Source organism: Nerophis lumbriciformis, linkage group LG28 (genome assembly GCF_033978685.3).
Source record: "Nerophis lumbriciformis linkage group LG28, RoL_Nlum_v2.1, whole genome shotgun sequence".
NCBI classification, from domain to species: Eukaryota; Metazoa; Chordata; class Actinopteri; order Syngnathiformes; family Syngnathidae; genus Nerophis; species Nerophis lumbriciformis.
The window spans coordinates 20,758,308-20,780,555 of NC_084575.2; the positions used below are offsets into that span (position 1 = coordinate 20,758,308).

At 38.3% G+C, this 22,248-nt stretch overlaps 1 protein-coding gene across 1 annotated transcript in view; it reads right to left on the reverse strand.

The window, feature by feature from the left end:
* LOC133570753 (dysbindin) overlaps positions 1–19,939 on the reverse strand; it is a 36,949-nt gene extending 17,010 nt beyond the window's left edge. The window contains exon 1 of the mRNA XM_061923449.2: positions 19,749–19,939. Within this exon, the coding sequence (XP_061779433.2) occupies positions 19,749–19,800 (52 nt within the window). The 5' untranslated portion in view covers positions 19,801–19,939. The remainder of the gene's footprint in view (positions 1–19,748) is intronic.
* Positions 19,940–22,248: the final 2,309 nt, after the last annotated feature.

Sequence of the window (22,248 nt, forward strand, 5' to 3'; positions counted from 1 at the left end):
CCAAACTATGAAAAAAACTGCGACTTATAGTTCGAAAAATACGGTACATACAGTAAAACGTTGAACTCCACTTAATGTGTGTTCTTAAATGTGTGTTCCACGTCTTCCAGGTCGAGAGCCGTTTTGATTTCGGCTTACAAGGTAAACAACTCAAATTAATGATTTATCCACACATTTGTTCAAATGTGGCCAAGTACATGTATTGTGGGTTTCCTGAACGTCGTCTACATCGCTAAAAGAATAATCTAAAAGGAAGAGAATTCCTCTGCCATCTTCTACTAGGTTTTTATTTTTTTGTAAATCGCCCGCTTAAATATTTCCCCCTTCTCTTCTCTGACTCCCTCGTCGTCTGTTGTGATTTCCCTTCCTTTTTGCCCTAATCTTAACCAATCGTGACTCATCATAGTAAACCAACCATCCCATCCCATCCATCCATTTTCTACCGCTTATTCCCTTTTGGGGTCGCGGGGGGCGCTGGAGCCTATCTCAGCTACAATCGGGCGGAAGGCGGGGTACACCCTGGACAAGTCGCCACCTCATCGCAGGGCCAACACAGATAGACAGACAACATTCACACTCACATCCACACACTAGGGCCAATTTAGTGTTGCCAATCAACCTATCCCCAGGTGCATGTCTTTGGAGGTGGGAGGAAGCCGGAGTACCCGGAGGGAACCCACGCAGTCACGGGGAGAACATGCAAACTCCACACAGAAAGATCCCGAGCCCGGGATTGAACCCAAGACTACTCAGGACCTTCGTATTGTGAGGCAGATGCACTAACCCCTCTGCCACCGTGAAGCCCGTAAACCAACCAATCACAGATTTTCTTATACGTAAACCAATCTGTGGAGGGAGATGTGGCCAGTGCTGCCTGTAGGAGCAAAGGTCACCGCCTCTGTCCATGGTACTGAGGACAGAGCACCATCAGACGCGGGCATGGCAGTGCTGACGGCGAGACACAGCTGGCAGGTAATTAGATTTCACAGGTGGTACATGTTTAATCTAATCATCTGTTGTCTTTAACAGTAAGCAGCCGGGAGCAGGAGGGGAGAGAGGATACGGACGTGGCTGAAAAGTTGCGTGCTTCAGGAGAGAACATTTTTGTTAAAAACCTATGTTTATTAAAACCTTGTTAAAACCTGCACGCTTGGCTCCTGTGCCGTGTCTGACAGTGGGACTCCCACACAATCGTCATGGATACTTCCCATGTATCTTTTTCCCCTGCTTGTAGAGTTTCTCTTTTTCTTCTTCCTCTCTCTTCTTTTGCGGCGTCTAGCTTTATAGCTAAGCTACCTGCTACACGCGTCTACAGAAATCGCTACCTGTTTAAAAAGTAGTGAAGGTACTGACAAGCTACTGGGAAATGTAGTTAAGCTACTTAGCTTTGCTACATGTAGCGAGCTACTGCCCAACACTGCTGTGTGTTTAGCTCAGCTTCTGGAGTGTGCAACTACTTGGGTAAGCTAACTATGAATACTTGGCACAAAAGAAAAAATGTGTTTAATTTCACATGGACAGATTGTTTTTCCAGTGACAAAAAATAAAAAACATGAAAACTTTTGAAAGTTTATCAGCCGAGTTGCGTTTTGCGGATTTATACTATTTTTCTTTGATGCAGTCGGCGGCAAAATGTTTCGGTCACACTTTAGTATGGGGAACATATTCTAAGTACCGTATTTTTCGGAGTATAAATCGCTCCGGAGTATAAGTCGCACCGGCCGAAAATGCATAATAAAGAAGGAAAAAAACATATAAGTCGCAGTGGAGTATAAGTCGCATTTTTGGGGATATGTATTTGATAAAACCCAACACCAAGAATAGACATTTGAAAGGCAATTTAAAATCAATAAAGAATAGTGAACAACAGGCTGAATAAGTGTACGTTATATGACGCATAAATAACCAACTGAGAACGTGCCTGGTATGTTAACGTAACATATTATGGTAAGAGTCATTCAAATAACTTTAACATATAGAACATGCTATACCTTTACCAAACAATCTGTCACTCCTAATCGCTAAATCCCATGAAATCTTATACGTCTAGTCTCTTACGTGAATGAGCTAAATAATATTACCGGTATTTGATATTTTACGGTAATGTGTTAAAGGGGAACATTATCACAATTTCAGAAGGGTTAAAACCATTAAAAATCAGTTCCCAGTGGCTTATTTTATTTTTCGAAGTTTTTTTCAAAATTTTACCCATCACGCAATATCCCTAAAAAAAGCTTCAAAGTGCCTGATTTCAACCATCGTTATATACACCCGTCCATTTTCCTGTGACGTCACATAGTGATGCCAATACAAACAAACATGGCGGAAAGAACAGCAAATTATAGCGACATTAGCTTGGATTCAGACTCGGATTTCAGCGGCTTAAGCGATTCAACAGATTACGCATGTATTGAAACGGATGGTTGTAGTGTGGAGGCAGGTAGCGAAAACAAAATTGAAGAAGAAACTGAAGCTATTGAGCCATATCGGTTTGAACCGTATGCAAGCGAAACCGACGAAAACGACACGACAGCCAGCGACACGGGAGAAAGCGAGGACGAATTCGGCGATGGCCTTCTAACCAACGATTGGTATGTGTTTGTTTGGCATTAAAGGAAACTAACAACTATGAACTAGGTTTACAGCATATGAAATACATTTGGCAACAACATGCACTTTGAGAGTGCAGACAGCCCATTTCAGGCACGCTAAGAACATATATTTTTCCACGATTTCAGCACTCAGGTTAACCATACCTAAATAGACACAAAATACTGCATTACACAAGACTACCCGAATGTACTCGAATGATTGAAAGAAATAAATGTTTTTAAGCTAAATTATTGGTAAACACAGTTTATGTATAATAATTTACGTAAAACCGCGAGTAATGAATAACGTTTTCATCAATTAATATATTCTGTAGACATACCCTCATCCGCTCTCTTTTCCTGAAAGCTGATCTGTCCAGTTTTGGAGTTGATGTCAGCATCTGCTTTGAGTGTAGCAGGATATCCACACATTCTTTCCGTCTCTGTCGTAGCATAGCTTTCGTCGGTAAAGTGTGCGGAACAAACGACTGACCATTTCGTCGGCTTTCCCCACAGCCTCGTATTTTGAACAAATTTCGTCCAATTTCTTGCCACTTTCGCATCTTTGGGCCACTGGTGCAACTTGAATCCGTCCCTGTTCGTGTTGTTACACCCTCCGACAACACACCGACGAAAGTGAGAAAATGGGGAATTGCTTCCCGATGTGACGTCACGTTGTGACGTCATCGCTCCAAGAGCGAATAATAGAAAGGCGTTTAATTTGCCAAAATTCACCCATTTAGAGTTCGGAAATCGGTTAAAAAAATATATGGTCTTTTTTCTGCAACATCAAGGCATCAGGCGGATCGGTGCGGCATCTTCAGTAATGCAGACGCTGTATCGATCCGTTGTGGTGAAGAAGGAGTTGAGCCGGAAGGCAAAGCTCTCAATTTACCGGTCGATCTTCGTTCCCATCCTCACCTATGGTCATGAGCTTTGGGTTATGACCGAAAGGACAAGATCACGGGTACAAGCAGCCGAAATGAGTTTCCTCCGCCGGGTGGCGGGGCTCTCCCTTAGAGATAGGGTGAGAAGCTCTGCCATCCGGGGGGAGCTCAAAGTAAAGCCGCTGCTCCTCCACATCGAGAGGAGCCAGATGAGGTGGTTCGGGCATCTGGTCAGGATGCCACCCGAACGCCTCCCTCGGGAGGTGTTTAGGGCACGTCCAACCGGTAGGAGGCCACGGGGAAGACCCAGGACACGTTGGGAAGACTATGTCTCCCGGCTGGCCTGGGAACGCCTCGGGATCCCCCGGGAAGAGCTGGACGAAGTGGCTGGGGAGAGGAAAGTCTGGGCTTCCCTGCTTAGGCTGCTGCCCCCGCGACCCGACCTCGGATAAGCGGAAGAAGATGGATGGATGGATGGATGGATGGATCAAGGTATATATCGACGCTTACATAGGTCTGGTGATAATATTCCCCTTTAATAATTTCACACATAAGTCGCTCCTGAGTATAAGTCGCACCCCCGGCCAAACTATGAAAAAAACTGCGACTTATAGTCCGAAAAATACGGAAAGACTTAATTTAGAGTTATTTGGACACAAGGGGAACATATAAGGGTTATGATTATGGTTAGAGTTACTAATAAGCTATACTTCTGAGGTTATTGAGGGAAGACTCTTAGTTAATGGCTTACTGGTTGTATAATAAAGCCATGCAGAATAAGGCATTTATAAATACTTAATAATGACTAAAAGGCAATATGTTACTAATTTGCATGTTAATAAGAAACTATTTAATGGTGAATATGTTCCACATACTAAAGTGTTACCAATGTTTCTTTTGATAGTAAAGGTTGCAGACCCCTGCTCTATAACAACACACACAACTATTCTTTTGGGCAATACACATAATGGATCTGGTGGCTCCTTTCCAGGATGAAGTACAGTATCTGTCAAGTAATGACACAGGTTTTCATTCAATAGCATGGGAAAGTGTGTCCAAACCTTTGATGGGTGCTGTTTATTCCAGAATCATGCAGCACAGTTTGTCAGCCAAACAATCGCACCACTGTTAACCATGTATTTCCCTTCATCACGTCCACGCTAACAATAGGACTGTTTGTAGGTCAGTGTCTGGCCCCACTGCCCCTCTATAAGCCACAGGATTTATCTGCTGACACATCTTGTTGTTTGCTGTGTTTACAAATCCCTTTTATCCAGATAGATTTGTTAATTTAGGTACACCAGAATATTGGAATAGTATTTCTGTCAACAAACGTTGGTTCCCCAATGGCCCAATACAGTGGCACCTCAGGGTACAAGTTTAATTTGTTCTTTCGACATGTCTATGGATGTGACTATTCTCATCCATCCAGGTCAATGTAATCTCAGGGCATTCAATCAAATTCAACTGAACTGTTTGGTTTGTCTTAGAAGACGTTTCGCCTCTCATCCAAGTAGGCTTCATCAGTTCACGTTCATAGACTTAGAATGGTCAAATCTAGTCCTAGTCGAGTCTTGTACTTCCTATACCTCGTAGTTTTCGTATACCGCAAAACTTGTGAACTAGGCAGAGGTACCGCCGTACATGCAAATATACTGTATTTATATATGTACAAACCCTGTTTCCATGAGTTGGGAAATTGTGTTAGATGTAAATATAAACGGAATACAATGATTTGCAAATCATTTTCAACCCATATTCAATTGAATGCACTACAAAGACAAGATATTTGATGTTCAAACTGATAAACATATTTTTTTTGCAAATAATCATTAACTTTAGAATTTGATGCCAGCAACACGTGACAAAGAAGTTGAGAAAGGTGGCAATAAATACTGATAAAGTTGAGGAATGCTCATCAAACACTTATTTGGAACATCCCACAGGTGAACAGGCAAATTGGGAACAGGTGGGTGCCATGATTGGGTATAAAAGTAGATTCTATAAAATGCTCAGTCATTCACAAACAAGGATGAGGCGAGGGTCATCACTTTGTCAACAAATGCGTGAGCAAATTGTTGAACAGTTTAAGAAAAACCTTTCTCAACCAGCTATTGCAAGGAATTTAGGGATTTCACCATCTACAGTCCGTAATATCATCAAAGAGTTCCGAGAATCTGGAGAAATCACTGCACGTAAGCAGCTAAGCCCGTGACCTTCGATCCCTCAGGCTGTACTGCATCAACAAGCGACATCAGTGTGTAAAGGATATCACCACATGGGCTCAGGAACACTTCAGAAACCCACTGTCAGTAACTACGGTTGGTCGCTACATCTGTAAGTGCAAGTTAAAACTCTCCTATGCAAGGCGAAAACCGTTTATCAACAACACCCAGAAACGCTGTCGGCTTCGCTGGGCCTGAGCTCATCTAAGATGGACTGATACAAAGTGGAAAAGTGTTCTGTGGTCTGACGAAGCCACATTTCAAATTGTTTTTGGAAACTGTGGACGTCGTGTCCGCCGGACCAAAGAGGAAAAGAACCATCCGGATTTTTATAGGGTCAAAGTGTAAAAGCCAGCATCTGTGATGGTATGGGGGTGTATTAGTGCCCTAGACATGGGTAACTTACACATCTGTGAAGGCGCCATTAATGCTGAAAGGTACATACAGGTTTTGGAGCAACATATGTTGCCATCCAAGCAACGTGACCATGGATGCCCCTGCTTATTTCAGCAAGACAATGCCAAGCCACGTGTTACATCAATGTGGCTTCATAGTAAAAGAGTGCGGGTACTAGACTGGCCTGCCTGTAGTCCAGACCTGTCTCCCATTGAAAATGTGTGGCGCATTATGAAGCCTAAAATACCACAACGGAGACCCTCGGATTGTTGAACAACTTAAGCTGTACATCAAGCAAGAATGGGAAAGAATTCCACCTGAGAAGCTTAAAAAATTATCTCCTCAGTTCCCAAACGTTTACTGAGTGTTGTTAAAAGGAAAGGCCATGTAACACAGTGGTGAACATGCCCTTTCCCAACTACTTTGGCATGTGTTGCAGCCATGAAATTCTAAGTTAATTATTATTTGCAACAAAAAAAAAATTGAGTTTATGAGTTTGAACATCAAATATCTTGTCTTTGTAGTGCATTCACTTGAATATGGGTTGAAATGGATTTGTAAATCATTGTATTGCGTTTATATTTACATTTAACACAATTTCCCAACTCATGTGGAAACGGGGTTTGTACAGTCGTGGTCAAAAGTTTTGGTTACATGTCCCTTGGCAAGTTTCACTGCAATAAGGCGCTTTTGATAGCCATCCACAAGCTTCTGGTTGAATTGTTGACCACTCCTCTTGACAAAATTGGTGCAGTTCAGCTAAATTTGTTGGTTTTCTGACATGGACTTGTTTCTTCAGCATTGTCCACACGTTTAAGTTTCTAAAACCTTAATTCTAGCCTGATGTAGCCATTCCTTTACCATAATAAATTCATAAAATAACCAAACTTCATGAATGTTTTTTGTGACCAAGAAGTACATTATGTGCTCCACTCACTCTATCACAAAAAAATAAGAGTTGTAGAAATGATTGGAAACTCAAGACAGCCATGACATTATGTTCTTTACAAGTGTATGTAAACTTTTAATTGCGACTGTAATATATATATATATATATATATATATATATATATATATATATATATATATATATATATATATATATATGTCTTAATAAGGTTATCCAAAAAATAGTGCTCAATACCGTAGTAGAGCGCAATATATGTATGTGTGGGGGAAAAAAATCACAAGACTATTTCATTTCAGGCCTGTAGAGATTAAATAGTCTTGTGATTTTTTTTCCCACACATACATATATATATATATATATATATATATATATATATATATATATATATATATATATATATATATATATATTAGGGCTGTGAATCTTTGGGTGTCCCATGATTCGATTCAATATCGATTCTTGGGGTCACGATTCGATTCAAAATCGATTTTTTTTTTTTTCCAATTCAACACGATTCTCGATTCAAAAACGATTTTTTTCCCCCCGATTCAAAACGATTCTCTATTCATTCAATACATAGGATTTCAGCAGGATCTACCCCAGTCTGCTGACATGCAAGCAGAGTAGTAGATTTTTGTAAAAAGCTTTTATAATTGTAAAGGACAATGTTTTATCAACTAATTGCAATAATGTAAATTTGTTTTAACTATTAAATGAACCACAAATATGACGTATTTTATCTTTGTGAAAATATTGGACACAGTGTGTTGTCAAGCTTATGAGATGTGATGCAAGTGTAAGCCACTGTTACACTATTGTTCTTTTTTTTTTTTTTTATAAATGTCTAATGATAATGTCAATGAGGGATTTTTAATCACTGCTTTGTTGAAATTGTAACTAATATTGATACTGTTGTTGATAATATTCATTTTTGTTTCACTTCTTTTGGTTTGTTCTGTGTCATGTTTGTGTCTCCTCTCAATTGCACTGTTTATTGCAGTTCTGAGTGTTGCTGGGTCGGGTTTGGTTTTGGAATTGGATTGCATTGTTATGGTATTGCTGTGTATTGTTTTGTTGGATTGATTCATTTAAAAAAATAAAAATTTAAAAATATTTTAAAAAAATACAAATAAAATAGATGAAAAATGAGAATCGATTCTGAATCGCACAACGTGAGAATCGCGATTCGAATTGATTTTTTCCCACACCCTTAATATAAATATATATAAATATATATATATATATATATATATATATATATATATATATATATATATACAGTGGGGCAAAAAAGTATTTAGTCAGAATCAGAATCAGAATCAGCTTTATTGTCATTACGCAAGGTAACGAGATTGAGGCCATTCCATACAGTGCGATGTGTGCATGCTAGAAAAAGTCAGCCACCAATTGTGCAAGTTCTCCCACTTAAAATGATGACAGAGGTCTGTAATTTTCATCATAGGTACACTTCAACTGTGAGAGACAGAATTTGAAAAAAAAATCCAGGAATTCACACTGTAGGATTTTTAAAGAATTTATTTGTAAATTATGGTGGAAAATAAGTATTTGGTCAATAACAAAAATTCAACTCAATACTTTGTTATTGCCAACAAAGGTTATATTACAGAGGTCAAATGATTACTATAGGTCTTTACCAGGTTTGCACACACAGTAGCTGGTATTTTGGCCCATTCCTCCATGCAGATCTTCTCGAGAGCAGTGATGTTTTGGGGCTGTCGCCGAGCAACACGGACTTTCAACTCCCTCCACAGATTTTCTATGGGGTTGAGGTCTGGAGACTGGCTAGGCCACTCCAGGACTTTCAAATGCTTCTTACGGAGCCACTCCTTCGTTGCCCGGGCGGTGTGTTTGGGATCATTGTCATGCTGGAAGACCCAGCCACGTTTCATCTTCAAAGCTCTCACTGATGGAAGGAGGTTTTGGCTCAAAATCTCACGATACATGGCCCCATTCATTCTTTCCTTAACACGGATCAGTCGGCCTGTCCCCTTAGCAGAAAAACAGCCCCAAAGCATGATGTTTCCACCCCCATGCTTCACAGTAGGTATGGTGTTCTTGGGATGCAACTCAGTATTCTTCTTCCTCCAAACACGACAAGTTGAGTTTATACCAAAAAGTTCTATTTTGGTTTCATCTGACCACATGACATTCTCCCAATCCTCTGCTGTATCATCCATGTGCTCTCTGGCAAACTTCAGAGGGGCCTGGACATGCACTGGCTTAAGCAGGGGGACACGTCTGGCACTGCAGGATTTGATTCCCTGTCGGCGTAGTGTGCTACTGATGGTAACCTTTGTTACTTTGGTCCCAGCTCTCTGCAGGTCATTCACCAGGTCCCCCCGTGTAGTTCTGGGATTTTTGCTCACCGTTCTCATGATCATTTTGAACCCACGGGATGAGATCTTGCGTGGAGCCCCAGATCAAGGGAGATTATCAGTGGTCTTGTATGTCTTCCATTTTCTGATAATTGCTCCCACAGTTGATTTTTTCACACCAAGCTGCTTGCCTATTGTAGATTCACTCTTCACAGTCTGGTGCAGGTCTACAATTCTTTTCCTAGTGTCCTTTGACAGCTCTTTGGTCTTGGCCATAGTGGAGTTTGGAGTCTGACTGTTTGAGGCTGTGGACAGGTGTCTTTTATACAGATAACAAGTTGAAACAGGTGCCATTAATACAGGTAACAAGTGGAGGACAGAAGAGCTTCTTAAAGAAGAAGTTACAGGTCTGTGAGAGCCAGAAATCTTCCTTGTTTGAAGTGACCAAATTCTTATTTTCCACCATGATTTACAATTAAATTCTTTAAAATTCCTACAATGTGAATTCCTGGATTTTTTTTTCACATTCTGTCTCTCACAGTTGAAGTGTACATATGATGAAAATTACAGACCTCTGTCATCATTTTAAGTGGGAGAACTTGTACAATCGGTGGCTGACTAAATACTTTTTTGCCCCACTGTATATATATATATATATATATATATATATTTATATATATATATATACACACACACGTGGTCAAAACCCAACCTACTCTCTGTAGAGCACCAGTTTCATTAGCAGCAAAACAGGCCCAGAGCATAATACTACCACCATCATGCTTGACGGTAGGTTTGGTGTTCCTGTTCTTAAATTTAACTTATCTGAACAATATCCAGTGTTGTGGCTACGAAACTGCTTTATTTTGAAACTGGCTGTGGTGCGTTCTTTCTGACGTCACTCCCTGTGTGGAACGCGGTCTTTATGGCGTCACTTCCTCTCTGAACTCAGTTTGTAAACGATCAATGAGTCAATACAGAGCCGGAAATTCAAGAAATACACGGCGCACTTACCCGTGTAAAAAATTATCCAAGGAGGGGAACCTTAAACGGTGATATAGTGTGGCCGAAACGGGGCTTAGGCTAAATAAGTATTTGTTTAAGGGGTTATCCGGCTTAGTGTAGACATAGCCTTAGAGATGAGTGATTTTCAACACAAGTCGGTGAAGACGGCACCAGTGACTATAAAGGTGGTTTTAGGCAGCATCTTTATGAAATCTCCTGGAATAATAAGGTTTGTCACCACTGGATGGAAGTTCAAATCCATTGTGCTGGTGGATAAGTAGAAATGAATCAGCTCAAATAGACCAGACTGTAAATACGAAGACACCAAGAAGACGAACGTCTGCTAAAACCCACCCTCTGACATCATACCATAAATCATGCTTACAACAGCTGGTGAGAGAGCTTTACGCCAACGTGCCGCTCTATGGCGAGTTCCCACAGTAATCAAGACATGGTGGGGTGAAGTACAGCAGTCGGGACTTGAGGAGCGACAGATGGCTGACGGCTTCCCTGGAGTCACAGCCTGATCCTTTTTAGTCCGGTGTAATCGCTCCCTGATCTCACCGCTCACTCTCAGGTGTTGGAGGAACAAAACCTGCACCCTGATGGCACCTCATCTTATTAGAAATAAGAGGTCCTTGTTTGGAGTGGAGATTCATGGCTGTGTGTGAATTAGGGTTGTACGGTATACCGGTATTAGTATAGTACCGCGATACTAATGAATCATATTCGGTACTATACCGCCTCTGAAAAGTACCGGTCCCCCGCGCCCCCGTCGTCGTCACGTCGTGTCATTGCTGGTTTACGAGCAGACAAGCATGTTCGGCGGCACACAATCACAGAGTACTTACAAACGGACACAGTCTGTAGACAGAAAAGGGAGAACGGAAGCGTTTTGGCTTAAAGGGGAACATTATTACCAGACCTATGTAAGCGTCAATATATACCTTGATGTTGCAGAAAAAAGACCATATATTTTTTTTACCGATTTCCGAACTCTAAATGGGTGAATTTTGGCGAATTAAACGCCTTTCTAATATTCGCTCTCGGAGAAGCAATCCGCCATTTTCTCAAACACCGAGTCAAATCAGCTCTGTTATTTTCCGTTTTTTCGACTGTTTTCCGTACCTTGGAGACATCATGCCTCGTCGGTGTGTTGTCGGAGGGTGTAACAACACGAACAGGGACGGATTCAAGTTGCACCAGTGGCCCAAAGATGCGAAAGTGGCAAGAAATTGGACGTTTGTTCCGCACACTTTACCGACGAAAGCTATGCTACGACAGAGATGGCAAGAATGTGTGGATATCCTGCGACACTCAAAGCAGATGCATTTCCAACGATAAAGTCAAAGAAATCTGCCGCCAGACCCCCATTGAATCTTCTGTAGTGTGTGAGCTATTCAGGGACAAAGGACCTCGGTAGCACGGCAAGCAATGGCGGCAGTTTGTTCCCGCAGACGAGCGAGCTAAACCCCTGGATGTCTTGGCTCACACCGTCCCTTATGCCACCGAAGATGATCAAGAGAAGAATATCGACCCTAGCTTCCCTGGCCTGCTGACATCAACTCCAAAACTGGATAGATCAGCTTTCAGGAAAAGAGCGCGGATGAGGGTATGTCTACAGAATATATTAATTGATGAAAATTGGGCTGTCTGCACTGTCAAAGTGCATGTTGTTGCCAAATGTATTTCATATGCTGTAAACCTAGTTCATAGTTGTTAGTTTCCTTTAATGCCAAACAAACACATACCAATCGTTGGTTAGAAGGCGATCGCCGAATTCGTCCTCGCTTTCTCCCGTGTCGCTGGCTGTCGTGTCGTTTTCGTCGGTTTCGCTTGCATACGGTTCAAACCGATATGGCTCAATAGCTTCAGTTTCTTCTTCAATTTTGTTTTCGCTACCTGCCTCCACACTACAACCATCCGTTTCAATACATGCGTAATCTGTTGAATCGCTTAAGCCGCTGAAGTCCGAGTCTGAATCCGAGCTAATGTCGCTATAGCTTGCTGTTCTTTCCGCCATGTTTGTTTGAGTTGGCATCACTATGTGACGTCACAGGAAAATGGACGGGTGTATATAACGATGGTTAAAATCAGGCACTTTGAAGCTTTTTTTAGGGATATTGCGTGATGGGTAAAATTTTGAAAAAAACTTCGAAAAATAAAATAAGCCACTGGGAACAGATTTTTAATGGTTTTAACCCTTCTGAAATTGTCATAATGTTCCCCTTTAAAAACTAACGATAAAGGTGAAGTTATAACACTGAAAGGCCCTCTGGAAGAGGTGCTTTAAGACATGGCTAGCTAGCTCGCGTCGAACATCCATTCGCAGTCTGCAGTGTTTTAGCTACTTCTAAATCACTAATCCTGGTCTCCATGGCGACAAATAAAGTACGTTTCTTACAAGTATCATCCCTGCAGGACGAGGAATAGCTTCACTACACACCGTAGCTCACCGGCGTCAAAATGTAAACAAACGCCATTGGGGGCTCTACACCTGACATCCAATGTAATGATACCAAGTACAGGAACGTATCTAGTCGATACTTTTTGGCATCACAACATCTTTCGCTTGTTTTGTTTTTGTATTATGTTTATAACAGTGGTTCTTAACCTTGTAGGAGGTACCAAACCCCACCAGTTTCATATGCGCATTCACCGAACCCTTCTTTAGTGAAAATTACAATTATTAATTTTTTCAAATTCAAGACAAAGTTACATGTTTTTTTTACTGGTGCACAAAATGAACCGTGCATGAACATCACCTTGTTCAAAGAACAAAACCAACACAGTGCATAAACTCACAACAAATTACACACCTGCAAATCAGATGGAAAAGTAGAGGGAATATGTTTGGTGGTACCCGTAATACGCCGATAGGGAGAAGTTTTTATTTACACGATGAGTCGGGTGTGTCTTGACCTCCGCCGAACCCCTGAGGCCGACTCACCTAACCCCTAGGGTTCGATCAAACCCACGTTAAGAACCACTGGTTTATAAACTCAGGATATATGTCCCTGGACACATGAGGACTTTGAATAGGACCAATGTATGATCCTGTAACTACTTGGTATCGGATTGATACCCAAATTTGTGGTATCATCCAAAACTAATGTGAAGCATCCAAACAACAGAAAAATAAGTGATTATTACATTTTAACAGAAGTGTAGATAGAACATGTTAAAAAGAAAAAGTAAGCAGATATTAACAGTAAATGAACAAGTAGATTTAAAATTCATTTTCTACCGCTTGTCCTTAGTAATTTTGACAAAATACGTCAGCAGACTAATTAAGAGCCTGTGTTTGCATACTTACTAATAAAAGACAAGTTGTGTTGTATGTTCACTATTTTATTTAAGGACAAACTTGCGATAAGAAACATATGTTTAATGTACCCTAAGACTTTTTGTTCAAGTAAAGCCAATAATGCAATTTTTTGTGGTTCCCTTTATTTAGAAAAGTATCGAAAATATTTTGATACCGGTACCAAAATATTGGTATAGGGACAACACTACTGTGTACTTGTTTGGAGGGTGGGTGGGGGGGATTGGGCGGAGGGGTATGACCTATTCAGATGGAATTAGTGAACATTACTCAGACTGATGAGTCAACATTCCTGTCTGATTCTGGCTGTGAGTGCAGTCGCTTCAAGAAGCGTCAACACAGCTGCGACTGTTCAACGCGGCAGATGAGCTGTCACGCTGCCTCACATAATATCCATCAGACCTAAAGAAAAAATGTTTTAAAACGTACACACACGCATACTGCATATAACTCTAAATAATGTAGATGATGTACCAGGCTTGTTAAGTTGTCGTCACTCAAGTTGAACTCTGGTGTCTTTCATATGCGAAATTTGTAGACCGGTGGGTCTCAAACTTTTTTCACCAAGTACACACTAAAAAATACTGGGTTATTTTGATAACTCAATTTATGAGTTGCAAGTGTTGGGTTAAGTTTTTGAGTTCTTTTTATGAAGAGCAATCCATTTTTTGGGTTGAAAGGGTATTATTTTAACTCAATTTCTGGGTTTTCAAAATGATTAACCATTTTTGGGTTGTTTTTCAATGGAGTAACGCATTTTAGAGTAAAAGGCTTTTTTTTTAAATTAAAAAGGTACTTTTTTCTTGAGGGGAATTGTATTAAGGATAAATCTCATTAACATTATTTACAATCACCCGACATTGAGTTAGCATTACTCAACTTTTGGGTTAAACAATTCAACCCAATAGTTGGGTTGAAAAAATGAACCCAAAATGTTGAGTTAAAACAACTCAAATAAGGGGTTCGTCCTTTTCAGAATCAGCAGTTGGGTTAAAATTGGGTTATTTTTTCTAACCCAACATTTTTTAGTGTGTATACACAAAAAAATATTGGGTTATTTTAATAACCCAATTTATGAGTTGCAAGTGTTAGGTTACATTTTTTAAGTTCTTTTTATGAAGAGCAATCAATTTTTTGGGTTATAAGGGTATTATTTTAACTCAATTAATGGGTTTTCAAAACTACGAACGATTATTGGGTTGTTTTTCAATGAGTAACGCATTTTTGGCTAAAAGGCTTTTTTTTATTAAAAAAGGTACTTTTTTCTTGAGGGGAATTGTATTAAGGATTAATCTCATTAACATTATTTACAATTACCCAACATTGAGTTAGCATAACTCAACTTTTGGGTTAAACAATTCAACCCAATAGTTTGGTGGGAAATAACCCAACATTAAGTTATCACCTTTTTGGTTAAATAATTAAAACGCAAAAGTTGGGTTGAAAAAATGAACCCAAAATGTTGAGTTAAACCAACTCAAATAAGGGGTTCGTCCTTTTCAGAATCAGCAGTTGGGTTAAAATTGGGTTATTTTTTCCAACCCAACATTTTTTAGTGTGTATACACAAAAAAATATTGGGTTATTTTAATAACCCAATTTATGAGTTGCAAGTGTTAGGTTACATTTTTAAGTTCTTTTTATGAAGAGCAATCAATTTTTTTGGTTATAAGGGTATTATTTTAACTCAATTAATGGGTTTTCAAAACTACGAACGATTATTGGGTTGTTTTTCAATGAGTAACGCATTTTTGGCTAAAAGGCTTTTTTTTATTAAAAAAGGTACTTTTTTCTTGAGGGGAATTGTATTAAGGATTAATCTCATTAACATTATTTACAATCACCCGGCATTGAGTTAGCATAACTCAACTTTTGGGTTAAACAATTCAACCCAATAGTTTGGTGGGGAACAACCCAACATTAAGTTATCAACTTTTTGGTTAAATAATTAAAACGCAAAAGTTGGGTTGGAAAAAATTAACCCAAAATGTTGAGTTAAAATAACTCAAATAAGGGGTTCGTCCTTTTCAGAACCAGCAGTTGGGTTAAAATTGGGTTATTCTTTTTAACCCAACATTTTTTAGTGTGTATACACCAAAAAATACTGGGTTATTTTAACAACCCAATTTATGAGTTGCAAGAGTTGGGTTAAATTTGTGAGTTCTTTTTATGAAGAGCAATCCATTTTTTGGGTTATAAGGGTATTATTTTAACTCAATTTCTGGGTTTTCAAAACTTTGAACGATTATTGGGTTGTTTTTCAATGAGTAACGCATTTTTGGCTAAAAAGCTTTTTTTTTTATTAAAAAGGTACTTTTTTCTTGAGTGGAATTGTATTAAGGATTCATCTCATTAACATTATTTACAATCACCCGACATTGAGTTATCATAACTCAACTTTTGGGTTAAACAATTCAACCCAATAGTTTGGTGGGGAACAACCCAAAATTAAGTTATCATAACGCAACTTTTTAGTTAAATAATTCAACGCAAAAGTTGGGTTGAAAAAATTAACCCAAAATGTTGAGTTAAAATAACTCAAATAAGGGGTTTGTCCTTTTCTGAACCAGCAGTTGGGTAAAAATTGGGTTATTTTTTTAACCCAACATTTTTTAGTGTGTATACACAAAAAAATACTGGGTTATTTTAATAACCTAATTTATGAGTTGCAAGTGTTGGGTTAAATTTTTGAGTTCTTTTTATGAAGAGCAATCCATTTTTTGGGTTATAAGGGTATTATTTTAACTCAATTAATGGGTTTTCAAAACTATGAACGATTATTGGGTTGTTTTTCAATGAGTAACGCATTTTTTGGTAAAAGGCTTTTTTTTTTATTAAAAAAGGTACTTTTTTCTTGAGTGGAATTGTATTAAGGATTAATCTCATTAACATCATTTACAATCACCCGACATCGAGTTAGCATAACTCAACTTTTGGGTTAAACAATTCAACCCAATAGTTTGGTGGGGAATACCCCAACATTAAGTTATCACCTTTTTGGTTAAATAATTAAAACGCAAAAGTTGGGTTGAAAAAATGAACCCAAAATGTTGAGTTAAAATAACTAAAATAAGGGGGTTGTCCTTTTCTGAACCAGCAGTTGGGTTAAAATAGGGTTATTGTTTTTAACACAACATTTTTTAGTGTGTATACACAAAAAAATACTGGGTTATTTTAGTAACCCAATTTATGAGTTGCAAGTGTTGGGTTACATTTTTGAGTTCTTTTTATGAAGAGCAATCCATTTTTTGGCTTATAAGGGTATTATTTTAACTCAATTTCTGGGTTTTCAAAACTTTGAACGATTATTGGGTTGTTTTTCAATGAGTAACACATTTTTGGCTAAAAGGCTTCTTTTTTTTTATTAAAAAGGTACTTTTTTATTGAGTGGAATTGTATTAAAGATTAATCTCATTAACATATTTACAATCACCCGGCATTGAGTTAGTATAACTCAACTTTTGGGTTAAACAATTCAACCCAATAGTTTGGTGGGGAACAACCCAACATTAAGTTATCAACTTTTTGGTTAAATAATTAAAACGCAAAAGTTGGGTTGAAAAAATTAACCCAAAATGTTGAGTTAAAATAACTCAAATAAGGGGTTCGTCCTTTTCTGAACCAGCAGTTGGGTTAAAATAGGGTTATTTTTTTTAACCCAACATTTTTTAGTGTGTATACACAAAAAAATACTGGGTTATTTTAATAACCCAATTTATGAGTTGCAAGTGTTAGGTAAAATTTTTGAATTCTTTTTATAAAGAGCAATCAATTTTTTGGGTTATAAGGGTATTATTTTAACTCAATTTCTGGGTTTTCAAAACTACGAACGATTATTGGGTTGTTTTTCAATGAGTAACGCATTTTTTGGTAAAAGGCTTTTTTTATTAAAAAAGGTACTTTTCTCTTGAGGGTAATTGTATTAAGGATTAATCTCATTAACATTATTTACAATCACCCGACATCGAGTTAGCATAACTCAACTTTTGGGTTAAACAATTCAACCCAATAGTTTGGTGGGGAATAACCCAACATTAAGTTATCACCTTTTTGGTTAAACAATTCAACGCAAAAGTTGGGTTGAAAAGATTAACCCAAAATGTTGAGTTAAAATAACTCAAATAAGGGGTTTGTCCTTTTCTGAACCAGCAGTTGGGTTAAAATTGGGTTATTTTTTTTAACCCAACATTTTTTAGTGTGTATACACAAAACAATACTGGGTTATTTTAATAACCTAATTTATGAGTTGCAAGTGTTAGGTTAAATTTTTGAGTTCTTTTTATAAAGAGCAATCCATTTTTTGGGTTATAAGGGTATTATTTTAACTCAATTTCTGGGTTTTCAAAACTACGAACGATTATTGGGTTGTTTTTCAATGAGTAGCGCATTTTTGGCTAAAAGGCTTTTTTTTTATTAAAAAGGTACTTTTTTCTTGAGTGGAATTGTATTAAGGATTAATCTCATTAACATTATTTACAATCACCCGACATTTAGTTAGCATAACTCAACTTTTGGGTTAAACAATTCAACCCAAAAGTTTGGTGGGGAATAACCCAACATTAAGTTATCAACTTTTTGGTTAAATAATTAAAACGCAAAAGTTGGATTGAAAAAATTAACCCAGAATGTTGAGTTAAAATAACTCAAATAAGGGTTTCGTCCTTTTCAGAACCAGCAGTTGGGTTAAAATTGGGTTATTTTTTTTAACCCAACATTTTTTAGTGTGTATACACAAAAAAACACTGGGTTATTTTAGTAACCCAATTTATGAGTTGCAAGTGTTAGCTAAAATTTTTGAGTTCTTTTTATAAAAAGCAATCAATTTTTTGGGTTATAAGGGTATTATTTTAACTCAATTTCTGGGTTTTCAAAACTACGAACGATTATTGGGTTGTTTTTCAATGAGTAACGCATTTTTTGGTAAAAGGCTTTTTTTATTAAAAAAGGTACTTTTCTCTTGAGGGTAATTGTATTAAGGATTAATCTCATTAACATTATTTACAATCACCCGACATCGAGTTAGCATAACTCAACTTTTGGGTTAAACAATTCAACCCAATGGTTTGGTGGGGAATAACCCAACATTAAGTTGTCAACTTTTTGGTTAAATAATTAAAACGCAAAAGTTGGGTTGAAAAAATTAACCCAAAATGTTGAGTTAAAATAACTCAAATAAGGGGTTCGTCCTTTTCTGAACCAGCAGTTGGGTTAAAATATGGTTATTTTTTTCAACCCAACATTTTTTAGTGTGTATACACAAAAAAACACTGGGTTATTTTAGTAACCCAATTTATGAGTTGCAAGTGTTAGCTAAAATTTTTGATTTCTTTTTATAAAAAGCAATCAATTTTTTGGGTTATAAGGGTATTATTTTAACTCAATTTCTGGGTTTTCAAAACTACGAACGATTATTGGGTTGTTTTTCAATGAGTAACGCATTTTTTGGTAAAAGGTTTTTTTTATTAAAAAAGGTACTTTTCTCTTGAGGGTAATTGTATTAAGGATTAATCTCATTAACATTATTTACAATCACCCGACATCGAGTTAGCATAACTCAACTTTTGGGTTAAACAATTCAACCCAATGGTTTGGTGGGGAATAAACCAACATTAAGTTATCACCTTTTTGGTTAAATAATTCAATGCAAAAGTTGGTTTGAAAAAACAAACCCAAAGTGTTGAGTTAAAATAACTCAAATAAGGGGTTCGTCCTTTACTGAGCCGTTGGGTTAAAATTGGGTTATTTTTTAGCCCCAATTTTTACAGAAAACACTTGGCTCTCCATGTACCACCATAAAGACCAACATTAAAAGCAGTATTGTAGTAGTCCTAGGTATTCATTAAAAACAAGGCAGCAGTTGTAACATTACACATAGTTAAACAGTAACACTGTGTTTGAATATAGGAAAATAAAACTGTTAACAATATTAACTGAAGTGATTCTTTGGCGTACCACTAGATAGAGCCGGCGTACCACTAGTGGTACCCATACTACAGTTTGAGAATCACTGTTGCAGACACAAATTACAAATGAGTCTGTTTGCTAAAGCCTGGAAGGCTAAAAGAATGACTTACAGGGACGGCGTTTGTTGTGAAGGATGCCTGACGAGGAGCTCTTGTTGTCCATGTTGATGTCCTGTTAGCCCCGTGAGAGTTCTGCAGAGAGACTGTCAATCATCTCACACCTTCTCTGCATCCCACAGGAATTGATGCCGACACCCGCTTTCCCCCCGCTTTCCCCTCAGCGGACTGTGCGCCTCTCGGATGATAAAGCAAACAAGTTTGAGGCTTTGTGGAGTCGACCGGCTGACCAATGGACATGCAGGGGGGAGGAGCTGAGGGAGTGAGGAAGAGAGAGAGAGAGAGAAAGGAAAGGATTGAGGAAGAGGATTTTAGTGGGAAATGCTAAGGGGATACTTGGTCAGTGTGTGTTTTAACTAGAGATGTCCGATAATGGCTTTTTTTGCCTATATGCGATATTCCGATATTGTCCAACTCTTAATTACCGATTACGATATCAACCGATACCGATATATACAGTTGTGGAATTAACACATTATTATGCCTAATTTTGTTGTGATGCCCCGCTGGATGCATTAAACAATGTAACAAGGTTTTCCAAAATAAATAAACTCAAGTTAAGGAAAAAAATGCCAACATGGCGCTGCCATATTTATTATTGAAGTCACAAAGTGCATTATTTTTTTTAACATGCCTCAAAACAGCAGCTTGGAATTTGGGACATGCTCTCCCTGAGAGAGCGTGAGGAGGTTGAGGTGGGCAGGGTTGGGGGCGGCTGGGTTTAGGAGGTAGCGGGGGGGTATATATTGTAGTGTCCCGGAAGAGTTAGTGCTGCAAGGGGTTCTGGGTATTTGTTCTGTTGTGTTTATGTTGTGTTACGGTGCGGATGTTCTCCCGAAATGTGTTTGTCATTCTTGTTTGGTGTGGGTTCACAGTGTGGCGCATATTTGTAACAGTGTTAAAGTTGTTTATACGGCCACCCTCAGTGTGACCTGTATGGCTGTTGACCAAGTATGCATGCATTCACTTGTGTGTGTGAAAAACCGTAGATATTATGTGATTGGGCTGGCACGCCAAGGAAGTGCCTTTAAGGTTTATTGACGCTCTGTACTTCTCCCTACGTCCGTGTACACAGCGGCGTTTTAAAAAGTCATACATTTTGCTTTTTGAAACCGATACCGATAATTTCCGATAATACATTTTAAAGCATTTATCGGCCGATAATATCGGCAGTCCGATGTTATCGGCAGTTCGATGTTATCGGACATCCCTGGTTTTAATTGATTTTTTTTTTTTTTATGAATTCTATTCGAATGCATATGAGATAGGCTCCAGCACCCCCGCGACCCCGAACGGGACAAGCAGTAGAAAGTGGATGGATGGATAATTGAAAATCCAAATTTAATTTTGAAAAATTCAAAAACAAAATGACATTCTTTTTTCATGTCAAAAAGCAATGATTAGATCTATAAAAAAAAAAGGGTTTGATTTTCATTTTATATTTCATTTAACAAAAACAGCAGGAACATAAAAATGCATCAAAAAACAGAAGTTGCTATTTAAAGATAATTATGTTTTTATTATTAGATTTTTTTTTCATCAGATTAATCACACTTTTGAATTTGGATTAACACAAATTGTATTACCGTATTTTTCAGACTATAGCAGATAAAAAGGCGATTCAGAGGGTCATAAAGTCTGCACAAAAAATCATCAGCTGCCCCCTCCACTCCCTGAAGGATTTACACAACTCCCGTTGCCTCGACAGAGCAAAAAACATCACCAAGGACAGCACACACCCTGGCTTCCACCTGTTCGACCTGCTACCATCGGGCAGGCGCTACAGGTGCATCAGAGCCAGAACAAACAGGCTCAGAGACAGCTTCTTTCCCAGAGCTGTCACCATCTTGAACTCTAACTTATAATAAATAATTCACCCCTATACAATATCCTACCCTAATACCCTACTGTGCAATATTACCTTTCGAGTGCAATACATGCGACACTGATTGTTATTTATTACTCCGGTACTCTTGTCTTGTTCTGTATATTGTACAGTATTCTGTATTTCTATAGTGTTTTGTATATTGTACAGGATTGCTAATTATTTTTATTGGATAGTAGTCTATTTATTTAAATTCTTAGTTTTATCTTTATTACTTCTTGTGTAATTTATTTGTATCCCATATTTGTTCCCACTACCGCACCTTAAGTTGAAGTCCTTAATCTCGTTATATGCAAATATAATGACAATAAAGTCCATTCTATTCTATACGTACTTAAAATCCTTTCATTTTCTGAAAACTCGACAGTGCGCCTTATAACCCGGTGCACCTAATGTACGGAATAATTTTGGTCGTGCTTACCGACCTTGAAGCTATTTTATTTGGTACATGGTGAAATGATAAGTGTGACCAGTAGATGGCAGTCACACATAAGAGATGTGTGTAGACTGCAATATGATGGCAGTCACACATAAGATATGACTCAAGTAAACAACACCAAAATGTAATATTTTCCATTGAAATTATAGAACATTACACACGGCGCTCAA